The sequence below is a fragment of the Bos indicus genome, chromosome 3 (genome assembly GCF_029378745.1).
Source record: "Bos indicus isolate NIAB-ARS_2022 breed Sahiwal x Tharparkar chromosome 3, NIAB-ARS_B.indTharparkar_mat_pri_1.0, whole genome shotgun sequence".
NCBI lineage: Eukaryota > Metazoa > Chordata > Mammalia > Artiodactyla > Bovidae > Bos > Bos indicus.
In genome coordinates this window covers 8,352,634-8,371,571 of record NC_091762.1, presented here as the reverse complement: position 1 = coordinate 8,371,571, position 18,938 = coordinate 8,352,634, and the positions used below count along the sequence as shown (strand labels likewise).

The window sequence follows — 18,938 nt, the reverse complement described above, 5'->3', positions numbered from 1 at the left end:
TGGCCCAGGGACCCTCTCAGGGGGATATCTGGGGGAAAGCCTCTGTCCAGACCCCAAGTGGAAGGGATGTGCAAACTCAACGGGTGGCCCAGCTGGAGCTCAGCTTAGAGGCCGAGAGAACAGGAACCAGATCCAAGGCTGGGAAACTCCTCTTTGTCTGTACCGCACAGAATTGGGATCAGACTCCTATGGTACCACATTTCTATGCCATTGGCCACGGGAGAGGCCAGGTCAGAAACACATGAGGTAAAAGAGACTGACCAGGGATGGAAGTGGGATGCTAGGGATCAATAAGGGCATTTACCGAGTCTGTAATTCTGTAGGTTCTGGAAAGCTGGCAGATATCAGGGTCACCTACAGGGGACCTCCTCTCCTCCGCTAGGATGAGGCGACTCCTACACACCCCAGCAGCCTGCTCCAATGCTGGTGGCCTTGGCCTCCTCCTCTTTTTTTCCATTCAGGTTTGGCGGGAGTTCTCAGACCCGCCCAGTCCCACTTGGGCCCCTTTTCCCTAACCCATTTAGGCCATCTGGAAATTAGCTAGCTCCCTCTGCTCCAAATCTTTTGGATTTGGGGATAAGAAGGTAACTGGCAAAGCCTGGCGCTACCCTAGAAGGGCAGGACTACAGCAACAGAGCGGCGCAGGCAGAAAGTGGGGAAGGGTCTCCATGTCAGTGTGCGTCTGGGACCGGGCGGCAGGACACTTTCAAAGGCGAGCACGGGCAGCGCGGCGAGGCTTCGTGAGGGGAGCCGCTGCCAGCGGCAGCGGTGGCAAGTTTCTGTGGCTCAGCCTTTGAAGAGCCCATCAGGAGCGGTGGGAAGCACGGTCCCCAGCCTCAGGTGTTTAAGCGAAAGTGAAGCCGAGGCGCAGAACCCGGATGGTGTCAGGTTAGCGAGCGGCGACCCAGCCAGCTTGCAAAAGGGCGGGTGCGTGGCGCCGATACGCGGGAAGCCCGCAAGGAGGCGCGCTAGAGGCACTTCCGCCAGGTTCTCCTTCCAGCAGTGCACGGCGGGCAAGATGGCGGCGCTCAGGGCTCTGTGCCGCCTGCGGGGCGCCGCGGCCCAGGTGCTGCGGCCCGGGGCTGGGGTCCGACTGCCGATTCAGCCCAGCAGGTGAGACCAAGGGCGGCGCCCGTTGCGCCGTCTCCAGGGCTGGGGTTTCTCGAGTCTGGGAGCTCCACGGGCCCTATGACCCCCTAGGAAAGAATGACCCGGGCCCGTGACCCCTCTCCCTGGCCTGCTCTCTCGGGTTCCAGGATCCAGCGGTACCTGTTCTGGAGGAAGGAGGAAAGATTGTTTCAACTCGATCTGCCAGGGCTGAAATCATGTGGAGGGAGACGCTGCCCCTCAGCATTAGCGATATGTCACCCACCCCCCATACGCCCGGCTGCTCCTACCAACCCCATAAGGGGTGGGGCGCGACTGGTGAAAAGTCTCCTCAGACGCTATGAAAGAAAAGGAAAACAACCCCGATGGACTTAAAGGAGGAACGTAAACCAAGAATCCCCGGGCCTCAGTGCATCCCTCTGGCCATACTTGAGCAGAGCCAAGGAGCGAGCATGCCCCACCCCCCTTTTCTTACTCTTCGGTTGACCTTGAATAAACGCCTTTCTTGGATTCGTATTCACTAAGATGGGAACCATGAATATGACCATAAATTAAAGGACCTGGGATCCCTATCTTTGCATGCATAGGGTTGTTGGGTGAAGTGATTCCGGGAATGTTATTAGTAAGAACGGAACTTCTAGAGTTCCAGTTTGTTCTGCCAGAGTTACACAGCTCTGTCACGGACTTGGCATTGATGAATCCCAGACACCCTTCCCAGGGCCCATGTGAAAGTGAATGGGAACAGAGGATCCAAGCACTGTTCAGGCCTTTTGTCTAGGATTTGTCATTACCTCCCCAGGGGTGCTCGGCAGTGGCAGCCAGATGTGGAATGGGCAGAGCAGTACGGGGGTGCTGTCATGTACCCCACCAAGGAAACAGCCCACTGGAAACCTCCTCCTTGGAATGGTGAGTGCCCAGGGTCACTGTCCCAACCGATACACTTCCCTGCCCTACCCTGATTTCTGAGTGCTGTTGAGCTGTCTGTCTGAGGCAAAATTTAGCCCCCAACTTTTTTTGCTTGCAATAGTCTACTTGCAACTCACCACATATGATAATAATGATAATAGGAGGTATTTATCAAGTAGAATATTCCAACGGAAAAGAAAGAGGAGATTCCAGACAACCCTTGAAGATCCCTACCATATTTATATATTTAGCTTCAGCTTTTTCCAGAGGTTTAATATATTTCGTGCTAAAGGAGTGTTTTCCCACTGGCACCCAAATGAAACCTTTCTAAATATGAAACTCCCCCCCACCCCGCCATAAAACTAGCCCTTCTTGTGATTTTTAATTTTGATCAATGACTCCCTCATTTTCCTAATCCCTTAGGATTGAAACTTTTCAGTCACCTTTGGCTCTTTTTTCTTTCTCCCCCCCATGTCTATTTTCAATATGTCACCAAACCATGCAGATTCTTTTGTAGTAATGTTTCACATCTGGTTATCTTGCCCTTTGTTGATTTGGTTTATTTTATATTAGACCTTGATTTTCTTGGGAATCTCTTTGATGGGGTCCTGCACTGATCTAGTTCCCCTTCAGCTGTCCTGTACAATTTCATCACCTTTATCTTCCCTAAACATTGTTTTATACTATGCCATTCATTCTTTTGCTCAAAAACCTTTAGAAGAACTTCCAGTTACCTTTCAGAAAACTTAACAGTAATAATAGCTGAGTGCTTATCATGTGCTGAGTGTTTTTTGTATGCATTATTTTACTTGCTGCTGCTAAGTTGCTTCAGTCGTGTCTGACTCTGTGCGACCCCAGAGACAGCACCCGGCTCCGCCATCCCTGGGACTCTCCAGGCAAGAACACTGGAGTGGGTTGCCATTTCCTTCACCAATGTAAGAAAGCAAAAAGTGAAAGTGAAGTCACTCAGTTGTGTCCAACTCCTAGCGACCCCATGGACCACAGCCCACCAGGCTCCCCAGTCCATGGGATTTTCCAGGCAAGAGTACTGGAGTGGGGTGCCATTGCCTTCTCTGTTATTTTACTTAGTCATTACAATAACCCTATGAGAACCCCCAAAAGACAGCAAGGAAACGCACCCTATGAGAGTGATATTATCTCAGTTTTGAGGAAATCATGGTGTAGGGAAATTAAAAGGTGATCGAGGACACAGGTGGATTTGTACGTGGGTCTGTCTGACTCCAAAGCCCAGGGTGAAGAATTTTGGTTGCATAAGTAGAGTCTGGTTTCAGATCTCAACCCTCCATTTACTAGTGAATGAAGTACCTACTTTCATAGCATTATTGTAAGGATTAAAAGATGCTAGTAACATAAACCACTCAGTGTAGTGATTGGCTTGTGCTCAGGCCTCCCTAAGCGTTTCTAATAATCCTGATAATTGAACCATATCCCCCACTGCCTGCCAACACTAATCTTCTGCCGCTTGGTAGATAAGAATTCCACAGATACTTACTTCCTTGTTTCTAAGATTTGACATATGTTCATTCCATAGCCTAGGATGCCTCTTCTCTCTTCCTATCTGTATCATTCCCTGTATTTAAGAAGCAGCCTATATCTTGCCTCCACGAAGTCAACACAGACTTCTTTCCTTTCTTTAAATACTTAGCTAAACAACTTACCGGAGAAGGCAGTGGCAACCCATTCCAGTACTCTTGCCTGGGAAATCCCATGGACGGAGGAGTCTAGTGGGCTACAGTCCATGGGGTCGTGAGGAGTCAGACATGACTGAGCGACTTCACTTTCACTTTTCACTTTTATGCATTTGAGAATGAAATGGCAACCCACTCCAGTGTACTTGCCTGGAGAATCTCAGGGACGAGGGAGCCTGGTGGGCTGCCGTCTGTGGGGTCACACAGAGTCAGACACAACTGATGCAACTTAGCAGCAGCAGCAGCAGCAGCAAGCAACTTACTTGGCAACTTGTAAATTTGACCTGTGTTACTAGTTTCTCATATGTACTTATTTCCCAAACTAAATAGTAAGCCTCTTGAGGGTACAAGCTGTCAATTAGTAGTGGTAAAAATGAAGTATTGCTCTTGCTCTTGCTAAGTCACTTAAGTCGTGTCCGACTCTGTGTGACCCCACAGACGGCAGCCCATCAGGCTCCCCCATCCCTGGGATTCTCCAAGCAAGAACACTGGAGTGGGTTGCCATTTCCTTCTCCAATGCATGAAAGTGAGAAGTGAAAGTGAAGTTGCTCAGTCGTGTCCGACTCTTAGCGACCCCGTGGACTGCAGCCCACCAGGCTTATCCATCCATGGGATTTTCCAGGCAAGAGTACTGGAGTGGGGTGCCATTGCCTTCTCCATAGTGACCCCATGGATTGCAGCCTAACAGGCTGCTCTGTCCATGGGATTTTCCAAGCAAGAGTACTGGAGTGGGGTGCCATATACATTTCCCAGTTAGTTGGACATTCAGCATACAGCTGGAGAGCAGTGTATCTTAGTGGTTAAGAGTGTGGAGTCTGAAGCTGCCCAGGCTGAGTTAAATCCTGACTCTGCCACTTACTGACTCGGGGGAATTCATTTATCCTTTCTGGCCTCAGTTTCTTCAGTAAGATAGTTACTAATAAGGTTGTTGAAATGATTAAATTAATTAAAATAAATAAAATGCTTAGAGTAGTGCCTGGCATATTATAGGGACTGTATAAATGTTATCTATCATTTTTTTTTTAAGGTATTCTGAGAGATGTGGAAAGAGTGAGGTTCATGGTCCCTCTCCCTCTCATCAGAAAGTTTAGGTCTCCTTCCCTTTTCCCCAGCTGATGGTGTTCTTCTTGGTTATGTTAAAGATTGGGAAATTAGCAGGATGTGGAATGGTGAGATGGAAAGTATACAGGGAGATGCGTTTCCTTGCTGTCTTTTGGGGGTTCTCAAAGGAATCACCATTTGGCTCAACTATTTCCCACTTCTCAGATGTGGACCCTCCAAAGGACACACTGGTGTCGAACCTGACCCTGAACTTTGGGCCCCAGCACCCAGCAGCCCATGGAGTCCTGCGGCTAGTGATGGAGCTGAGTGGGGAGATGGTGCGGAAGTGCGACCCCCACATCGGGCTGCTGCACCGGGGCACTGAGAAGCTAATTGAATACAAGACCTATCTGCAGGTGTGTGGGGCGAGGGGCACTGAGAATCTCATTGAATACAAGACCTATCTGCAGGTGTGTGGGGCGAGCGGGGCCTGCCGACAGGACTGGGCATGCTTTAACCTGGGGCTTTGCCGGTTTGCTGGCCCAGAAGCCCAGAGAAGGAGGGTGTTGTGGGGGTTGGGAGGGAACCCTGTTTAGGTTATCAGGACAGTTTCGGTTGGGAGGATGGAGAGATGTGGCAGGGGATGCTGGGCTTGAATCATCTGGATTTGGTTTACCCAACAGAAAGGCTTTGGAGCCAGAGCTACACTCCTAACTCTTCTCTGGCTGACTTTTGGCTGGCCCCTTTACCTTTACTCCAGTGCCTCAGTTTCCCTGCCCTCATATCATGCTAGTACGTCAGAGCTGGCGTCCCTGGGGTCAGGGAAAGAGGAGAGCGACGTCAGCTCCCCAGGACTAACAGCTGATTCTTGTATCTTCCAGCTTTCTAAGTTTGTTTTCGAAATACTCAGTGAGTCAGAGTGACCGGGAGGGAGTTTGTGAGAGTTTGCTGTTTTTGGAGAACTCTGTGACCCAAATAGTGAGGGTCAGATTTGAAGAAACTGGATCCTGGGATAGGAATCTGAAGTTTTTCTTCTTACTGTCACGAAGAAAGCTCTTGATAACAGGATGGAGTTAGGATTTAGAACCAGCTGACTAGGATGTGATTCTCCCAAAGAGTCCCGGCAATGATGGTTTCTGGTCCTCTGGTAACTGTCCACAGAGTTAACCCCTGTAGCTTTATCCCACGTCACAGTGACATCAGGGCAAGAACTGGCTGTTCCAAAGAGAGGCGCCTTAGCTCCTCCTCCTTCCTGGAAACTGAAGTAAACAGCTGGGACTTAGCTTTCTTGGTATTGTGCGGATGAGTCCTTTCTGTCTCTTTCCATCCTTGCTCTTCCTTAACTTCCTCCTAAGATTACCTTTCCCCGTCAGTATCTTGGATAGACTGTTCTTGGACAGAGGTGTCGCCTGTCCCGGAAGACAAGCTTGGCAGGGGTGTGCTGCAGCCAGCTCATACTGGCTCGCAGGAACAGATTGTTAAATTTTCAGTTCTGTGGGCCAGTTGTTAAACACAGCTATCATTAAAAATTAAATTATGCTAGCTTGCAGGTTAAGATACTAAAAATCAAGGTAAGAAGTATGACAGTCCCCGATTCTGTTACTTTGCTGCATTCCTCTGTGCCATGCTCTCTGGGCGTTTGCTTTTGTGGCATCTGTGTAGTGGCAGTACTGCATGGTGGTGTGGTACCCTGCCCAGTGCTGTCTGTTCAGTTACGTAGCATTGGTAGTCAAAAATGGGACCTTGTAGGAGTATTTTTACCATGGAAATTGGCAAACCCGACAGATCAGGGTCCCCCCCCCACACCCCCTCCACCGCTTCTGAGATTGGGAAGACTTATATAGCACTGACCTCTGATGCCCACTGAGAACAATGCTTCTAGCAGCCAGACTGAGGGTTCCTCGGCCTGTTAGATGTGACCCAGATTTCTCCCTCTTCCCAGGCCCTTCCATACTTTGACCGGCTGGACTATGTATCCATGATGTGTAATGAACAGGCCTACTCACTGGCCGTGGAGAAGCTGCTCAACATCCAGCCTCCTCCTCGTGCACAATGGATCCGAGGTGTGCCCCAGCCCCTTCTTCCCGTGGCCCACTGTGAGGATCGCATAGAGCCCGCCCCCCGTCTCAGGAGCACTGAGCCCAGAACTGTTCTGTCAGCCTGGATCCCTGGCTCCTGTATCCATCTGTTCCTGTCTTCACCTTTCTACAGTGCTATTTGGAGAAATCACTCGACTTTTGAACCACATCATGGCTGTGACCACACATGCCCTGGACATTGGGGCTATGACCCCTTTCTTCTGGATGTTTGAAGAAAGGGAGAAGGTATGAGGAGGCGGAAAGGATGGGAAAAGGGGAGGAGGTACCTGAGATGGAGCAGGAATGAAGGATGTGAGAATAAAAGGAACGCGAACATTTATGGGGAGAAGGTGTATTTAATCTGGGTTTTATATATATATGTATTTTAAGTTTTTGTTACGTATTTTTATTTATTTAGCTGCATGGGGTCTTAGTTGTGGCATGGGACTAGTTCCCTGACGAGGAATCGAACCCAGGTCCCCTGCCTTGGGAGCACAGAATCTTAGCCACTTTTTCACCAGGGAATCCCCTGGGTTATATTTTTAAGGAGCTTTGTGTTGTGAAGTGTTGGTTGGGCCCCAGAAGGCTGGAGGCGGGGGAGTAAACCACCACGGTGTTGGACTTAGGGACCCAGGACTTTGTCACTAACTCAGTGTGTCCCGTCAAGATGTTCGAGTTCTACGAGCGCGTGTCTGGGGCTCGGATGCATGCTGCTTACGTCCGGCCAGGAGGCGTGCACCAGGTGAGCCGGTTCCCCTGCCGGCCTCGAGGGCCAGCCCTTGCTTGTATCGTCCGTGGCCACTGGGGGGCAGCACTTCGGATGGAAGCGCCAACCCTGCGCCTCCGAGGCAGAGCTGGCTCTCCCTAGCAGAGCCTCCGTACTCATTGTTGATCCTCCGTTTGTTTTCTAGGACCTACCCCTTGGGCTTATGGATGACATTTATGAGTTTTCTAAGAACTTTTCTCTTCGGATTGACGAGCTGGAGGAGGTAAGTTACGAGTCAGTGGGAAGAATCCCTTTTCCCCCCAGGAAGGGTTCGTGGGGTTTTAGTCCCCAGTTGTAAAGAAATACAGAGGTATCTGAGGAGTGTCTTGAATAGTGTTCATACAGCAGTTTTCTTGATCAACAGATGCTGACCAACAATAGGATCTGGCGAAATCGGACAGTCGACATTGGGATTGTAACAGCAGAAGACGCACTGAACTATGGTTTTAGGTGGGAGGAATAAGGCTTCTCTCTTTAGGGGTGGGTGGGTTCCAGATTAATATCTTGGCTTCAGCTGTGGCACCTTCCTTGCCAGGCTGACTTTCTATCCCATGCCCAGAGTGTGCGGGCGGGAGAGGGGAGCCTGAGGAAGAGAGCATGCCTCCTTTCTTGGTCTGTGGACAGTGGCCCTTGACTCTTTTGCACTCTCTGCAGTGGGGTGATGCTCCGGGGCTCAGGTATCCAGTGGGACCTGCGGAAGACCCAGCCGTACGATGTCTACGACCAGGTGGAGTTTGATGTGCCTATTGGCTCTCGAGGGGACTGCTATGATAGGTAAGGCCCAAATCCTTTCTTAGCCCATTGTCCCCCTGGTTTTTTCCCTGTCTAAAACCTTTCTCTTAGCTACTTTCTTTTTTCTCATACTTTATAGTATCTATTAGAACACCTGTGTGTATTAAATTAGGTTGCTTTTTAAAGTACTTTCACATATGTGGCATCTTATTTTACCCTTACATTCTCCTTATGTCTTGGATATAACTAGTTTTGGCCGCATCTTATAGCTGAAAAAGCTGAAGCATAAAAGTTAGAGATTAGCCTGGGACTGTTCTGTCAGTAATGCTTGAGACTAGAAGCCTCCTGATACAGTGCTCTTTCCACTAGATTCCAAGCTTCAAATTCCACTGCTCTTTACTGACCCCAAGAAGAGTTTGCTACTGTTTTCCTTTTGAGTCAGTTTGACTCTCACCTCCAAAAAAATGTTTAATAAGAGAGTAGCTAAAGAGGGAAACACTACAGGACATAGCCTGAGAAAACTAGGAGAGGATTTGGGAAAGGGCCCAGTGCTGAAATCAGAAGACTAGGTTTTATATAGGTGCCCAGGCCAAGCAGAGATGCCGTACTAGGGGAGTGAAGAAAGTTACCTGCACTGTTCGGTTCAGCCCAGCGCATTCTCCCAGCCTCACATCCAATCCTCTGGCTGCTTGTCTCTTGTTCTTAGTCCGTCTCGTCTCCTTCAGATACCTGTGTCGGGTGGAGGAGATGCGCCAGTCCATTCGAATCATCTCACAGTGTCTGAACAAGATGCCTCCTGGGGAGATCAAGGTTGATGATGCCAAAGTGTCTCCACCAAAACGAGCAGAAATGAAGGTTGGCTCGTTGTTATTCAGTTGCCCAGTTGTGTCCAACTCTTCGTGACCCCACAGGCTGCAGCACACCAGCCTCCCTGTCCCTCATCATCTTCCGAAGTTTGCCCAAGTTGGCTACAGGGGTAGAAAAAAGCGGGGGTGATGAGGGGCAGTGACTGGGGAGGAGTGTCTTTGGATTAAATCCTACTTTTCAGTTTTCCTTTTTCAAAGAATTCTCTGTGAAAGATTGTTAACCTCCAATACTCTCCTCTCTTCTTTCTGTATCTTCTCTGCTCACTGACTTACATGGGGGATTTTAGACTCCCTGGGGATAGAGATTATGTTCTGTGTGTGCAAAGGCCTGCCATACAGTTTGGATCCGGCTTACTGATGCGGCCTTGTTCCTTTCTCCAGACGTCTATGGAGTCACTGATCCATCACTTTAAGCTGTACACTGAGGGCTACCAAGTTCCCCCAGGAGCCACATACACAGCCATCGAGGCGCCCAAGGTGAGGCGGGCAGGGGGAAAGACTGTGTGCAGTGGGCGACTGGAGACAGATGTGCAATTAAACTCTCGTTCATCAGTGAAAGAGAGGACATGAGGGTGAATAGAAAGGATTTTGCTGGCAGAGAAAAGTGTTCTTCCCGTTAATGAAGGCAGGCAACCTTCTTCGGACAGGGAGAGTTTGGCGTGTACCTGGTGTCTGATGGTAGCAGCCGCCCTTACCGATGCAAGATCAAGGCTCCTGGTTTTGCTCACCTGGTAAGAGCCAGCCTCAGTGATTCTAACTCTTCATACGTGAATCCAGTAATGGTTGAGATCTTTATGAACTTTCATTCCTTCTCCTCCACCTTGCTTCTCTTGCCTAATACTTGCTGTCTTAATCTCTCCAGGCTGGTCTGGACAAGATGTCTAAGGGACACATGTTGGCGGACGTCGTTGCCATCATAGGTACAAGGCCTGTTGTGTAGTGGAGGGGTTCTAGTCAAGGGGCTTTGGAACTCTGATGGGAACAGAAACCAAACACCTCTGTTTAATAGACTGCAGGCATAGACCCAGATCCTCAGTCTCCTGGGCACTGCAGGGACTGCTAGATCCTTGGTAACATCACTTTTTTTTCTCCTTGCCCTGACCTCCTAGGTACCCAAGATATTGTGTTTGGAGAAGTAGACCGGTGAGCGGGGGATCAGCGTCGGATCTCCCTGCCCTCTGTGCAGCCTCTCCATCGTTGCAAATGGGCCTGTGCGTGCGTGCGTGTGTGTGTACACGTCCATGAATGCTTAGCTGTCAGGCTTTCTGTGCATGTACTAGAAAAGGAGAAATCACAATAAATTAGCCACGTCTGGCCCCACACCCAAATTTCTGGTTTGTCTTTCCCAGTGTCTTACCGTCTTTCACTTTAAAGAGAAACTTAGGGCGTTTGTCAACCATCTACTTCTCTGTTAGACTCAGTCCTTGGCAGTTTTTCCTGTTCATCTCCACCCCCGTTTCTGACTCTTGTTCCACTTCTCCATTCCCCGTTTCCTCTTTTCCCCTCACTTGCCCCCCCTTGCCCAAACCTTGCTGCCCACACTAATTGATAAACTCCTCAAGTCAAGCCTGGGTACAGAGTTCCAGATGGGAGAGAAGGGTTATCATGGGGTCTTAGAGAATCTTGAGGGGCAGTTTATCACCATTCTGTCTCTGGACAGGGCTGGAGTGAGAAGGTGGGTTTAGATAGCCTTTCCCAAGCACAGGCGTCCCCTCTTTCCATGGTGACAGGGGCTTGGTCACTGAAGGACGGAGGCACGAGAGTTCAGATCTCCTAGCTCCCTTCCTTAGTTGGCCCTTCCGGGAGCTGCTCGTTTTCTCTTGCAGGAAGGGGAAGGGGCCAGAGCTCGGAGGAAGGCGTGGCAGGAAGGGGGGAACTCTGTGGTCAGGGAGCTGCTCACAGCACAGCTGCGCAGTGCCGGCAGAGCCTCAGATCCCCAGCTCTCAGCCCCTCAGCCCCTGGCCAGGATGATCCCAGCAGTGGTCCTGCTCTTACTCCTTTTGGTTGAACAAGCAGGTGAGAGGGTTTGATGAGGGACGGGGAGCTGGGCTCCAGGGTGGGAACCGAGGGCATGTGTCTGAGGGACAAGGCGGGAACAGACGGAGGGAGGCTGGCATGGGGCAGGTGGACACAGAGACCCTGAGGCTGGTCCCATCCCATCCCCATCAGGGCACAGGAATTGTTCCCTCTTGTCCCCTTCTTATTTTTTCAGGGCTAATACACCATAAGGCTTCAGTTTGGCAGAGGAGTGGTTCTATGATGTGAAAAGCTGGTCCGGGGGAAAGCTTCCATTTCCCATGATGAGCATTTTCTGTGGGGTGCATTTGGTCTTGTCCATTGGGAACTGATCTCTAGCTGGTTAAATAACAATTATAAAGCCCCCTTTAGGAAGGCAGGGGGCTGTCCTTGTGTTTAGGGGTGAGGCAAGGATAGTTAAACACAATTGCTGCCTCTAAGGGGTTTTCAGTAAGGCACAGCTGAAATGAGGGCAGGCAGCACACGATGCTCAGGTCTAGAGAGTTGGGAGCATCAGCTGAGAAATACTGAGGCAGAAAAGGAAGGTCTCTGTAGTTCTGAGGTTCCATCATTCTCTGACCTCTTCTTGCTCTCTTGGAGTTGTCTGTTTTTTTAAGACAGGATGGTCACAGCTGGGGTTCGGGGAGGAAGAGGTTAGTGAAACTTAAAGGGAAGTGGGGAAATTAAAAAAGATGGAGTGGGATGGACTTCAACCAGCCCAGCTGTGAAGGTGGAGGGAAGGTCTAAGTGAGGGACCAGTCCGCTGCCATAAGATGAGGCAGTAGGGCCACTGAGGCATAAAAGAGAGGGCGCAAGCTTTAAAAGTGGAAAACCTGGGTTTGAATTCAAGTTCTGTCACTTAACTCTGTGGCCCTGAAGAATTACTTTCCTTGGCCTCGGTTTCGTCATCTACAAAATGGCGATGATGTTTCCGTCGAGGGGTAGTTTTGAGATTTATGCAACACTGTGTGTGAAAGAATGTCACACCATAAAGCGCACTTAACCGGCATATCACATGCTCACGAGCTCTTCTGATAGGGGCCGGAGCTGATAGAGGCTGGAGCTCAGACGTTATTTGATTTTTTTCATTGCACAAAACTTCCTCTCTCGGTGGCCGAGAGTGAGTAACAGGGCAGAGTACCCGGAGCCGGAATCCATACTGCTCGTAGTCGTCCCCTTGAGCCTGGGCCGAGACGCTCACTCAACCTTGTGTGTAGAGCCGTCGGTGTCCATAAGGCCAAGGAAAGCAGGCACCTTGTTTTTATGTATTTAAGTGTCTCAGGATGAGGGTGGCGAGGGGGGAAAGCAGTGTGGCTGAGGCTAGATGACCAATAATAGAGTGATTGCCTTCCCTCCCTTCCTCAGCTCACATCCTTCCTGTCCAGCCCTCAGCCACAGGTCACAGGACTTAGCAAAGACACCCCTGTGGTTTCTTTGCTGAAATTTGTCACTGCCTCCCCTCACTTTACCCCTCTGGGCTGAGGTTTTCAGCCCAGTGAACACAAATGGGTCCCTTGAGGGCTATGAAGTGCTCAGTGGTGCCTGAGGAACCCACAGTGCTAAAAAGTTGGTTGGGGGCTAAAAGGGGAAGGCTCTCAACTCTCAGAGACTATAAGTTGCATCACAATGAACCCCTTCACACTCCTGTCCTACCCCTACCCTAGGGTGAGGGAGAAAACTGAGAGGTAAGAGAAACAGGAATCCAGAGAGGAAGATGAAGTTGCTTCCCCTGGAGGGTGCTCCTTCAGGCCCCATCCGACCTCCCAGAGCCCTTCCCTTCTCTCCTCTGAGCACCAGATCTCCCCCGCTGCCCCTGACCTGATGCATGCGCTCTCTGCCTTCAGCGGCCCTGGGAGAGCCTCAGCTCTGCTATATCCTGGATGCCATCCTGTTTCTGTATGGCATTGTCCTCACCCTGCTCTACTGCCGACTCAAGGTAAGGCAGGGGCAGGGTGGGCTGAGGGCTGGAAGGAGAAGTGGGAGGTTGGTGGCAGCATGGCTTCAAGGCAAGGGGGAAAGGGGGTTTGAAGTTCCCCCATGAAGTCTGGAGGGGGAGCTGGGCCAACTAACTTCACCTTTGCTAATGACTTTCCTCCAGTTGCAGGTGCGAAAGGCAGCTACAGCCAGTGAGGTATGAACCCACCCTCAAAGGGGTGTCAACAATTTTTCAGACTCAGCCCTTCTAGGGTTTTAGCCTTGGGGTCTGTGGTCTCTGGGGCGGGGCATGGGACTCAGGTGCTGATCTGTTTAGCCTCAGAGACCCCCTCCCACCTCATCCTACGCACCCTGCCAGCTAGCCAAGTCACAAGTAAAATATTCAGCAGGCAACGAGGAAGAGTCAAGTGTAGACTGACAATGAGTACATGAGAGAGTTGAATGTTGTGTATGTATGTGTGTTGGTAGTGTTATGGGCAAATGTGCGTTCATGCCCCAGAGTGGCCTGAGGGAACCAGTCACCTCTGGCCAAATACCTCCCTGGGAGGGCAAGATGTTGAGGGGTCCTGTGGGACATGTTGGTCTCTAATGCTTTGCCCCTTTTGCCTCTACAGAAATCAGATGGCATTTACACGGTAAGTGAACCTGCCTCCCCCCACCACCTGGACTCCCTGTCCAGGAAGTCAGCAGAAGAGGGTGGGCTTTTGAGTGACCTTTGGAAGGGGTGGAGCCTGCGGGGGTGGCTAGGAAGCCCAGTGATGGGCTCAAGCTCCTGACTGTCCTTTGACCTCTATCTCCAGGGCCTGAGCACCCGGACCCAGGAGACTTATGAGACCCTGAAGCATGAGAAACCACCACAATAGCTTTAGAACAGATGCCCTTTGTCACTTCCTTCAAACGCTCTCCTCCCAGCCCTTGTGGTTGGCATCACATACGCCTCCCCACCATAAATGCCAGTTGACCCTACCCCTGTAATGACCTTCTGCCCCTCATTAATAATCACCAGTGATTCCTCCTCATCAAAGACCTCAGATGCTCTTCACTGATGTCTATATTCTAGTCTCACCCCTCTGTGCCACCCTTCCCCTCTCCCCCACCCCCAGGTCCTACTAAACAGTGGGAAGGGACTAACATCAATAAAGACACCATAGACTGGACTCCATTCATTCATTCATTTAAGATTTATTCAGCCTCTACTAGCCTAGGCTGGATACTGAAGATACCATTTCGAGTAAGGCAAACTCGGTTCCTGACCTGCCAGAGCTCGTAGTCTAATAGACTTCAGGGTTGTTTTACTTGATTGAGGGATGAATGCTGACTGTGACTGGGGGAATGAAGAAACTCCTGACCCCCAGGTTCTCTAACATGGAGCTGGAGCAAGGAGTAATGTGTTGGGAGTCTAGGCACATTCAGAACAGTCAAACCCAGGAAATGACTTTCTCACCCAGCATGGCCCTCCATGCCTGACAACGGGAACAAGGTTGGATTGCAGGCAAGCCTGGCTGTCCAACCCCCGATAGTCACCAATCCAGATCAGAGTGGGCTACAGGGAGCAGGGTAAGCACATCTCATAATACACATGCATATGGGCATTAGCAGAGCTGGAAAGCCAAACGTGCAGAAGGGATGGTGTGACAAACGCGTGTGAGACTCCCAATGGAGGGTTTAATGGAAGATGTTTTCTGTGGATTCTGGGGTAAGACGGACCTCAGGGGGCCAGGTTGGAGGTGGAGGAGGGTAAGGCAAAGGGGAGGGCTTCCTAGGTGGCACGGTGGTAAAGAATCCACCTGCTAAAGCAGGAGGCACAGGGATCTGGATTTGATCTCTGGCCCAGGAAGATGCCTTGGGGGAGGAGATGACAACGCACTCAAGTGTTCTTGCCCGAAAAATCCCATGGACAGAGGAGCCTGGAAGGCTACAGTTCAAGGGGTCACAGAGTCGGACACAACTGAGCATGTGAGCAAATAAGGCAAAAGGGAATAAGTCGGGTCCGGGTAGGAGGCTAGCTCCTCTGAGGGCACGGGTGGGTGGTGAAGGGGTGCCCCTTGTCAGTGCCGGTCCTGTTTCAGGACTCTGTGGCAGTATCTGAGTCCCATCTGATGTCAGCCCTGCCTCTGATCCCGCAGGCCTGTGCAAATGGGTCCAGGTCTCTAGGCTTACCCCCATCTCCCCCTACCTCCACCCCGTGCTGGGCAGCACTTTGCACTGCATGGTGACTGACACTTTTCAGTGTTTCCAGCTTGTACCATTTGATCCACTCTTTAGCCCTGTGAGGAAATTCAAGCTCTTTGAAGTTAATTAACCTGTCCAAGGTCATCTTGCAAGTGAGGGACAGATCTCTGTCCCTGCATGTTTTACCACATGTTGGGGGGTGGGGGGGAAACGATACTGAGAAAGAAAGGGGAAGAAAGTAATTTTGAGTGGTAAGGGGCTAGAAGGCCAGACTGAAGAGGCTGATTAATATACAGAAGAGGGGGACAGGGATAGAGTGGGAGTTTGGGATGGAGATATGCACACTGCTATATTTAAAATAGATAACCAACAAGGACCTACTGTACAGTACAGAGAACTCTGTTCAATCTCTGTAATAACCTCAGTGGGAAAAGAATTTGGAAAAGAACAGATACATGAAATATGTATAACACAATTACCCTGCTATGTGCTTGAAACACCACATTGGTAATCAACTATACTCCAATATAAAATAAAAGTCTTAGAAAGTATATAGAAGAAATTGGAGCCATTTCTGATGTCTTGGGAAAGGTGGTTTCAGATGAGATATGAAGAATGAGTTAGGGTAGGGAAGTAAATATTTTAAAGATAAAGTATAAACAAGCTTTTATTGGAAATGCCCATTTTCCCATTTGCGGATTGTGAATCTCCTGCATCAGGCCAGCCTGACTTCCATTCCATTTTGATTTAAGCCAGGTTATCTCAGCTACCAGAATTTCTCGAGTCCTACATGTCCACCAAGTTGGAGAACTGGCAGGCCTTTAACTGGCTATCACGTCTGCTAGCTCTAGGCTCTAAGATAGCCACGAGAATTTAGGCCAGTTCTATGAACAGCACCCAGATAATGGTAAGGGAGGGGCTTTCCTGGTGGCTCAGACAGTAAAGAATCTGCAGTGCAGGAGATCTGGGTTTGGAGAAGGGAAAGGCTACCCACTCTAGTATTCTTGCCTGGAGAACCCTATGAACAGAGGAGCCTGGTGGGCTACAGTCCATGGGGTCACAAACAGTTGAACATGACTGAGTGATTAACACTTTCACTTTCAATAGTGGGGGAGATACTTGGAATGAGTGTTCTGCAGACAGGGGTCTAAGTGAGAGGTTTTAAATGGAAGGATTAGAGCACCTCTAGGGAAAGCTTCCCTGGTGGCTCAGCTGGTAAAGAATCTGCCTGTAATGCAGAAGACCTTGGTTCCAATCCCTGGGTAGAGAAGATCCCCTGGAGAAGAAAATGGCTACCGACTCCAGTATTCTGGCCTGGAGAATTAAAGATTTGCACACGACTGAGGGACTTGCACTTTCTTTTCAGGGGAGAAGCACAGTGTCCCCTGGCTCAGAATGGAGGGGAGGGGCCTTGGGTGACACCTCTGGGCTCATTTGGGGAAGCTTTCTCCTCTTCATAGTGTGGTAGAGGAAATTCTGAGGGGTGCTTTCATTTCCCATGACCTCTAGGAGTCTAGGGATTCAGATAATGAATCTTTCGCGCCTTTCAAGGTACCATGTCCAAGGCAAAGTCTCTATGTCGTTCCCAGGCCTGTGAAAAGATTCCTTGGGTTTGGAGAAGAGTCACCAGCACCTCCCAGCCTGTCATTTCCATCACTGGTCTCGTCAACCCTTTCTCCACCCCTTCACACCAAAATCCCTTTCCTGTTAGAAGCAGATTTCTCTTTGTTCTTAGTCCTACTCTTCCCCCGCGACCCTTATTTCTCCTGGTTCCCCAAACACAGCAGGCTCACAACTTAACTCCTGCAAAGTTTATTGTAGAAAACAAGGAGTGGGCAGGGAGAGGCACCTCAGGCCTGGCCAGCGGGTGTGCCAGGGGCGAGCGAGGGGTGGGAGGCCCGTATCTGCACACCTCAGCGGGTGGCAGGCTGCTTTTTGGGGTCTATAAAACTGCTCAAGAAGTTAAGCAGGTCAGTCCCAGCCTTCTTGAAGAAGGGCGTCAGTTCCTCCTGCGTCTTCTCAAAGTAGGCCCTGGCAACGTGAGGGGTTAGAAGTGAGGGTGAGGGATGGGTACTGGCCTTCTTGTGGTGGGAGGTGAGACCCGAGGCCCCAAACCCTAGTGCCTGGTCTGTCCTGGCAGACAGACAGGAGGGGAGACAAGCTCTCAACCCGGCAGAGGAACAGACCATAGAGAGAGAAATTCGAAGCCCAGTTCCTGCTGCCCCTCCCTGTTGAAGAGGTCTGAGGGATGTGTAGGATGATAATGGCATTTCCTCTACAATTAAACCTCATCCTCCCTAGCCCCCCACCCCTGAGCTCAGTGCTCTGTGGGATCTCCCAACTTCCCCTCTTGCTCTCCACAGCCCCCTGGTCACTGAACTCCCTTTGCTGAGACTTACTTGGCTTGGGTTTGAAGCTCTGAGCCCTTGGCCTTCTCCACAAGGTCCTTGCCATAGTCGGCCACAGTCTGGAAGTACTGAGAGACCAGGCTCTGCAGATTCGACTCCTCGGCCTGTCTCCGAACCAGAGCCCCTGTACATACACAGAAACACACACACGCTCTCTCAGTTGAGTCCCCAACAACGAGTCCCACATCTCTGCCAGGATTCAGCCTCAGCTCTCAGCCCTCTCCCTGAACAGGTATCCAACTCCAGGTCTTTGGATGGGTTTTCTGGGCTTTAGAGAGGGGATGATTTTCCTCTTCAGCTCTCTGGTTGCCAGACCTGGGCATAGCAGCACAGACAGCAGGGCACCTTCTCCTCCTTGGGACCCCTCTTCAGCTCACACCCACCTTCAAGGCCACAGATGGTCAGGAGCAGCACAGTCAATGCAAGCAGCTTCATGGTGTTAACGGCAGGGAAAGTGGCCTGCGAACAGTTGGGGGCAGGGGAGGTCACTGACGCTGCATGGGCTTCCCCGTTCCCCTGCGGCCCGCTCCCTCCACGTCCCCTCCAACTTGGCTCCCTTGTTCTGCCTGAAGTCTGTGGACGCGCCCTCGCCTCTCAATCTCTTACTGTACCTGGTCAGGGATGCTGTGTCTGTGTCTGTGTGTGGCCTGGCTGAGGAGGAAGGGGCTATATATCTCTGTGCTTCCCCACTCCACCCCATCAGGTGATAAGGACTTTGGAGGAGTCCAGTGGGGCAGGAACTATGCTGGAGTAAACAAGTTAGAGAAGTGGGGGGAGGAGAGGCCAACATATAGGAGATGCCTGGTGATGGGGTTGGAGGCAGGGACTTAATGGATGCCAAGGGGATACATTTTAGTCCTATTCAAGATTCATTCCTTTGGGGCCTGGGACCAGTAGTCCTTGGATCTGAATCCTTCAGTAAGCAGGATTTCTAGGGTTTTCTTCTCTTTTTTCCTGGAAAACTTTGATGTATCAGATCTAACGACCTCAGCCCTTGGTATCTTTGTACCATTATGGGTAAATTTCATCTCCCAACCCTACCCCCATTCACTGAAACTTGACAGAGAGGTATTGGGGGACAGAAAAAAGGCGATAAAATCAGGGACAGGGGTGAGGGGAATGCAGGTTAGGAGAATAAGGATTAGGGCCAGAGGCCAGGTGTGATTGACTCTGTACTCTTTTGAGTTAATGTGTAATGAATG

At 50.5% G+C, this 18,938-nt stretch overlaps 3 protein-coding genes across 5 annotated transcripts; 2 read left to right on the top strand and 1 right to left on the bottom strand.

Annotated features, from left to right (window-relative positions):
• The first annotated feature begins 955 nt into the window (after nucleotides 1–955).
• NDUFS2 (NADH:ubiquinone oxidoreductase core subunit S2) lies at nucleotides 956–10,533 on the top strand. 2 transcript variants are annotated; one of them, XM_019987360.2, is made up of 14 exons: nucleotides 956–1,113; nucleotides 1,907–2,013; nucleotides 4,989–5,179; nucleotides 6,706–6,826; nucleotides 6,975–7,087; nucleotides 7,509–7,583; nucleotides 7,753–7,830; nucleotides 7,972–8,057; nucleotides 8,262–8,381; nucleotides 9,065–9,194; nucleotides 9,587–9,682; nucleotides 9,853–9,936; nucleotides 10,068–10,125; nucleotides 10,315–10,533. In XM_019987360.2, exons 1-14 carry the CDS (start codon nucleotides 1,019–1,021, stop codon nucleotides 10,350–10,352), a joined length of 1,392 nt encoding a protein of 463 aa, XP_019842919.2. In that variant the 5' UTR covers nucleotides 956–1,018; the 3' UTR covers nucleotides 10,353–10,533. The 2 variants fall into 2 exon arrangements, with proteins under 2 accessions (XP_019842919.2, XP_019842912.2); XM_019987353.2 differs by having other exon boundaries at nucleotides 4,989–5,233.
• Nucleotides 10,534–10,671: 138 nt separating this feature from the next.
• On the top strand, nucleotides 10,672–14,313 carry FCER1G (Fc epsilon receptor Ig). Of its 2 annotated transcripts, none has more exons than XM_070783081.1 (5): nucleotides 10,672–11,221; nucleotides 13,066–13,157; nucleotides 13,326–13,352; nucleotides 13,771–13,791; nucleotides 13,957–14,313. In XM_070783081.1, exons 1-5 carry the CDS (start codon nucleotides 11,173–11,175, stop codon nucleotides 14,017–14,019), a joined length of 252 nt encoding a protein of 83 aa, XP_070639182.1. In that variant the 5' UTR covers nucleotides 10,672–11,172; the 3' UTR covers nucleotides 14,020–14,313. The 2 variants fall into 2 exon arrangements, with proteins under 2 accessions (XP_070639182.1, XP_019842930.1); XM_019987371.2 differs by having other exon boundaries at nucleotides 11,013–11,221; nucleotides 13,320–13,352.
• A 2,811-nt stretch (nucleotides 14,314–17,124) lies between these two features.
• APOA2 (apolipoprotein A2) lies at nucleotides 17,125–18,477 on the bottom strand. The gene is made up of 4 exons (XM_019987343.2): nucleotides 18,348–18,477; nucleotides 18,120–18,195; nucleotides 17,728–17,860; nucleotides 17,125–17,359 (listed from the first exon to the last, which is right to left on the bottom strand). The coding sequence occupies exons 2-4, from the start codon at nucleotides 18,169–18,171 to the stop codon at nucleotides 17,242–17,244; spliced, it is 303 nt and encodes a 100-aa protein (XP_019842902.1). The 5' UTR covers nucleotides 18,172–18,195; nucleotides 18,348–18,477; the 3' UTR covers nucleotides 17,125–17,241.
• Between the last annotated feature and the right edge of the window lie 461 nt (nucleotides 18,478–18,938).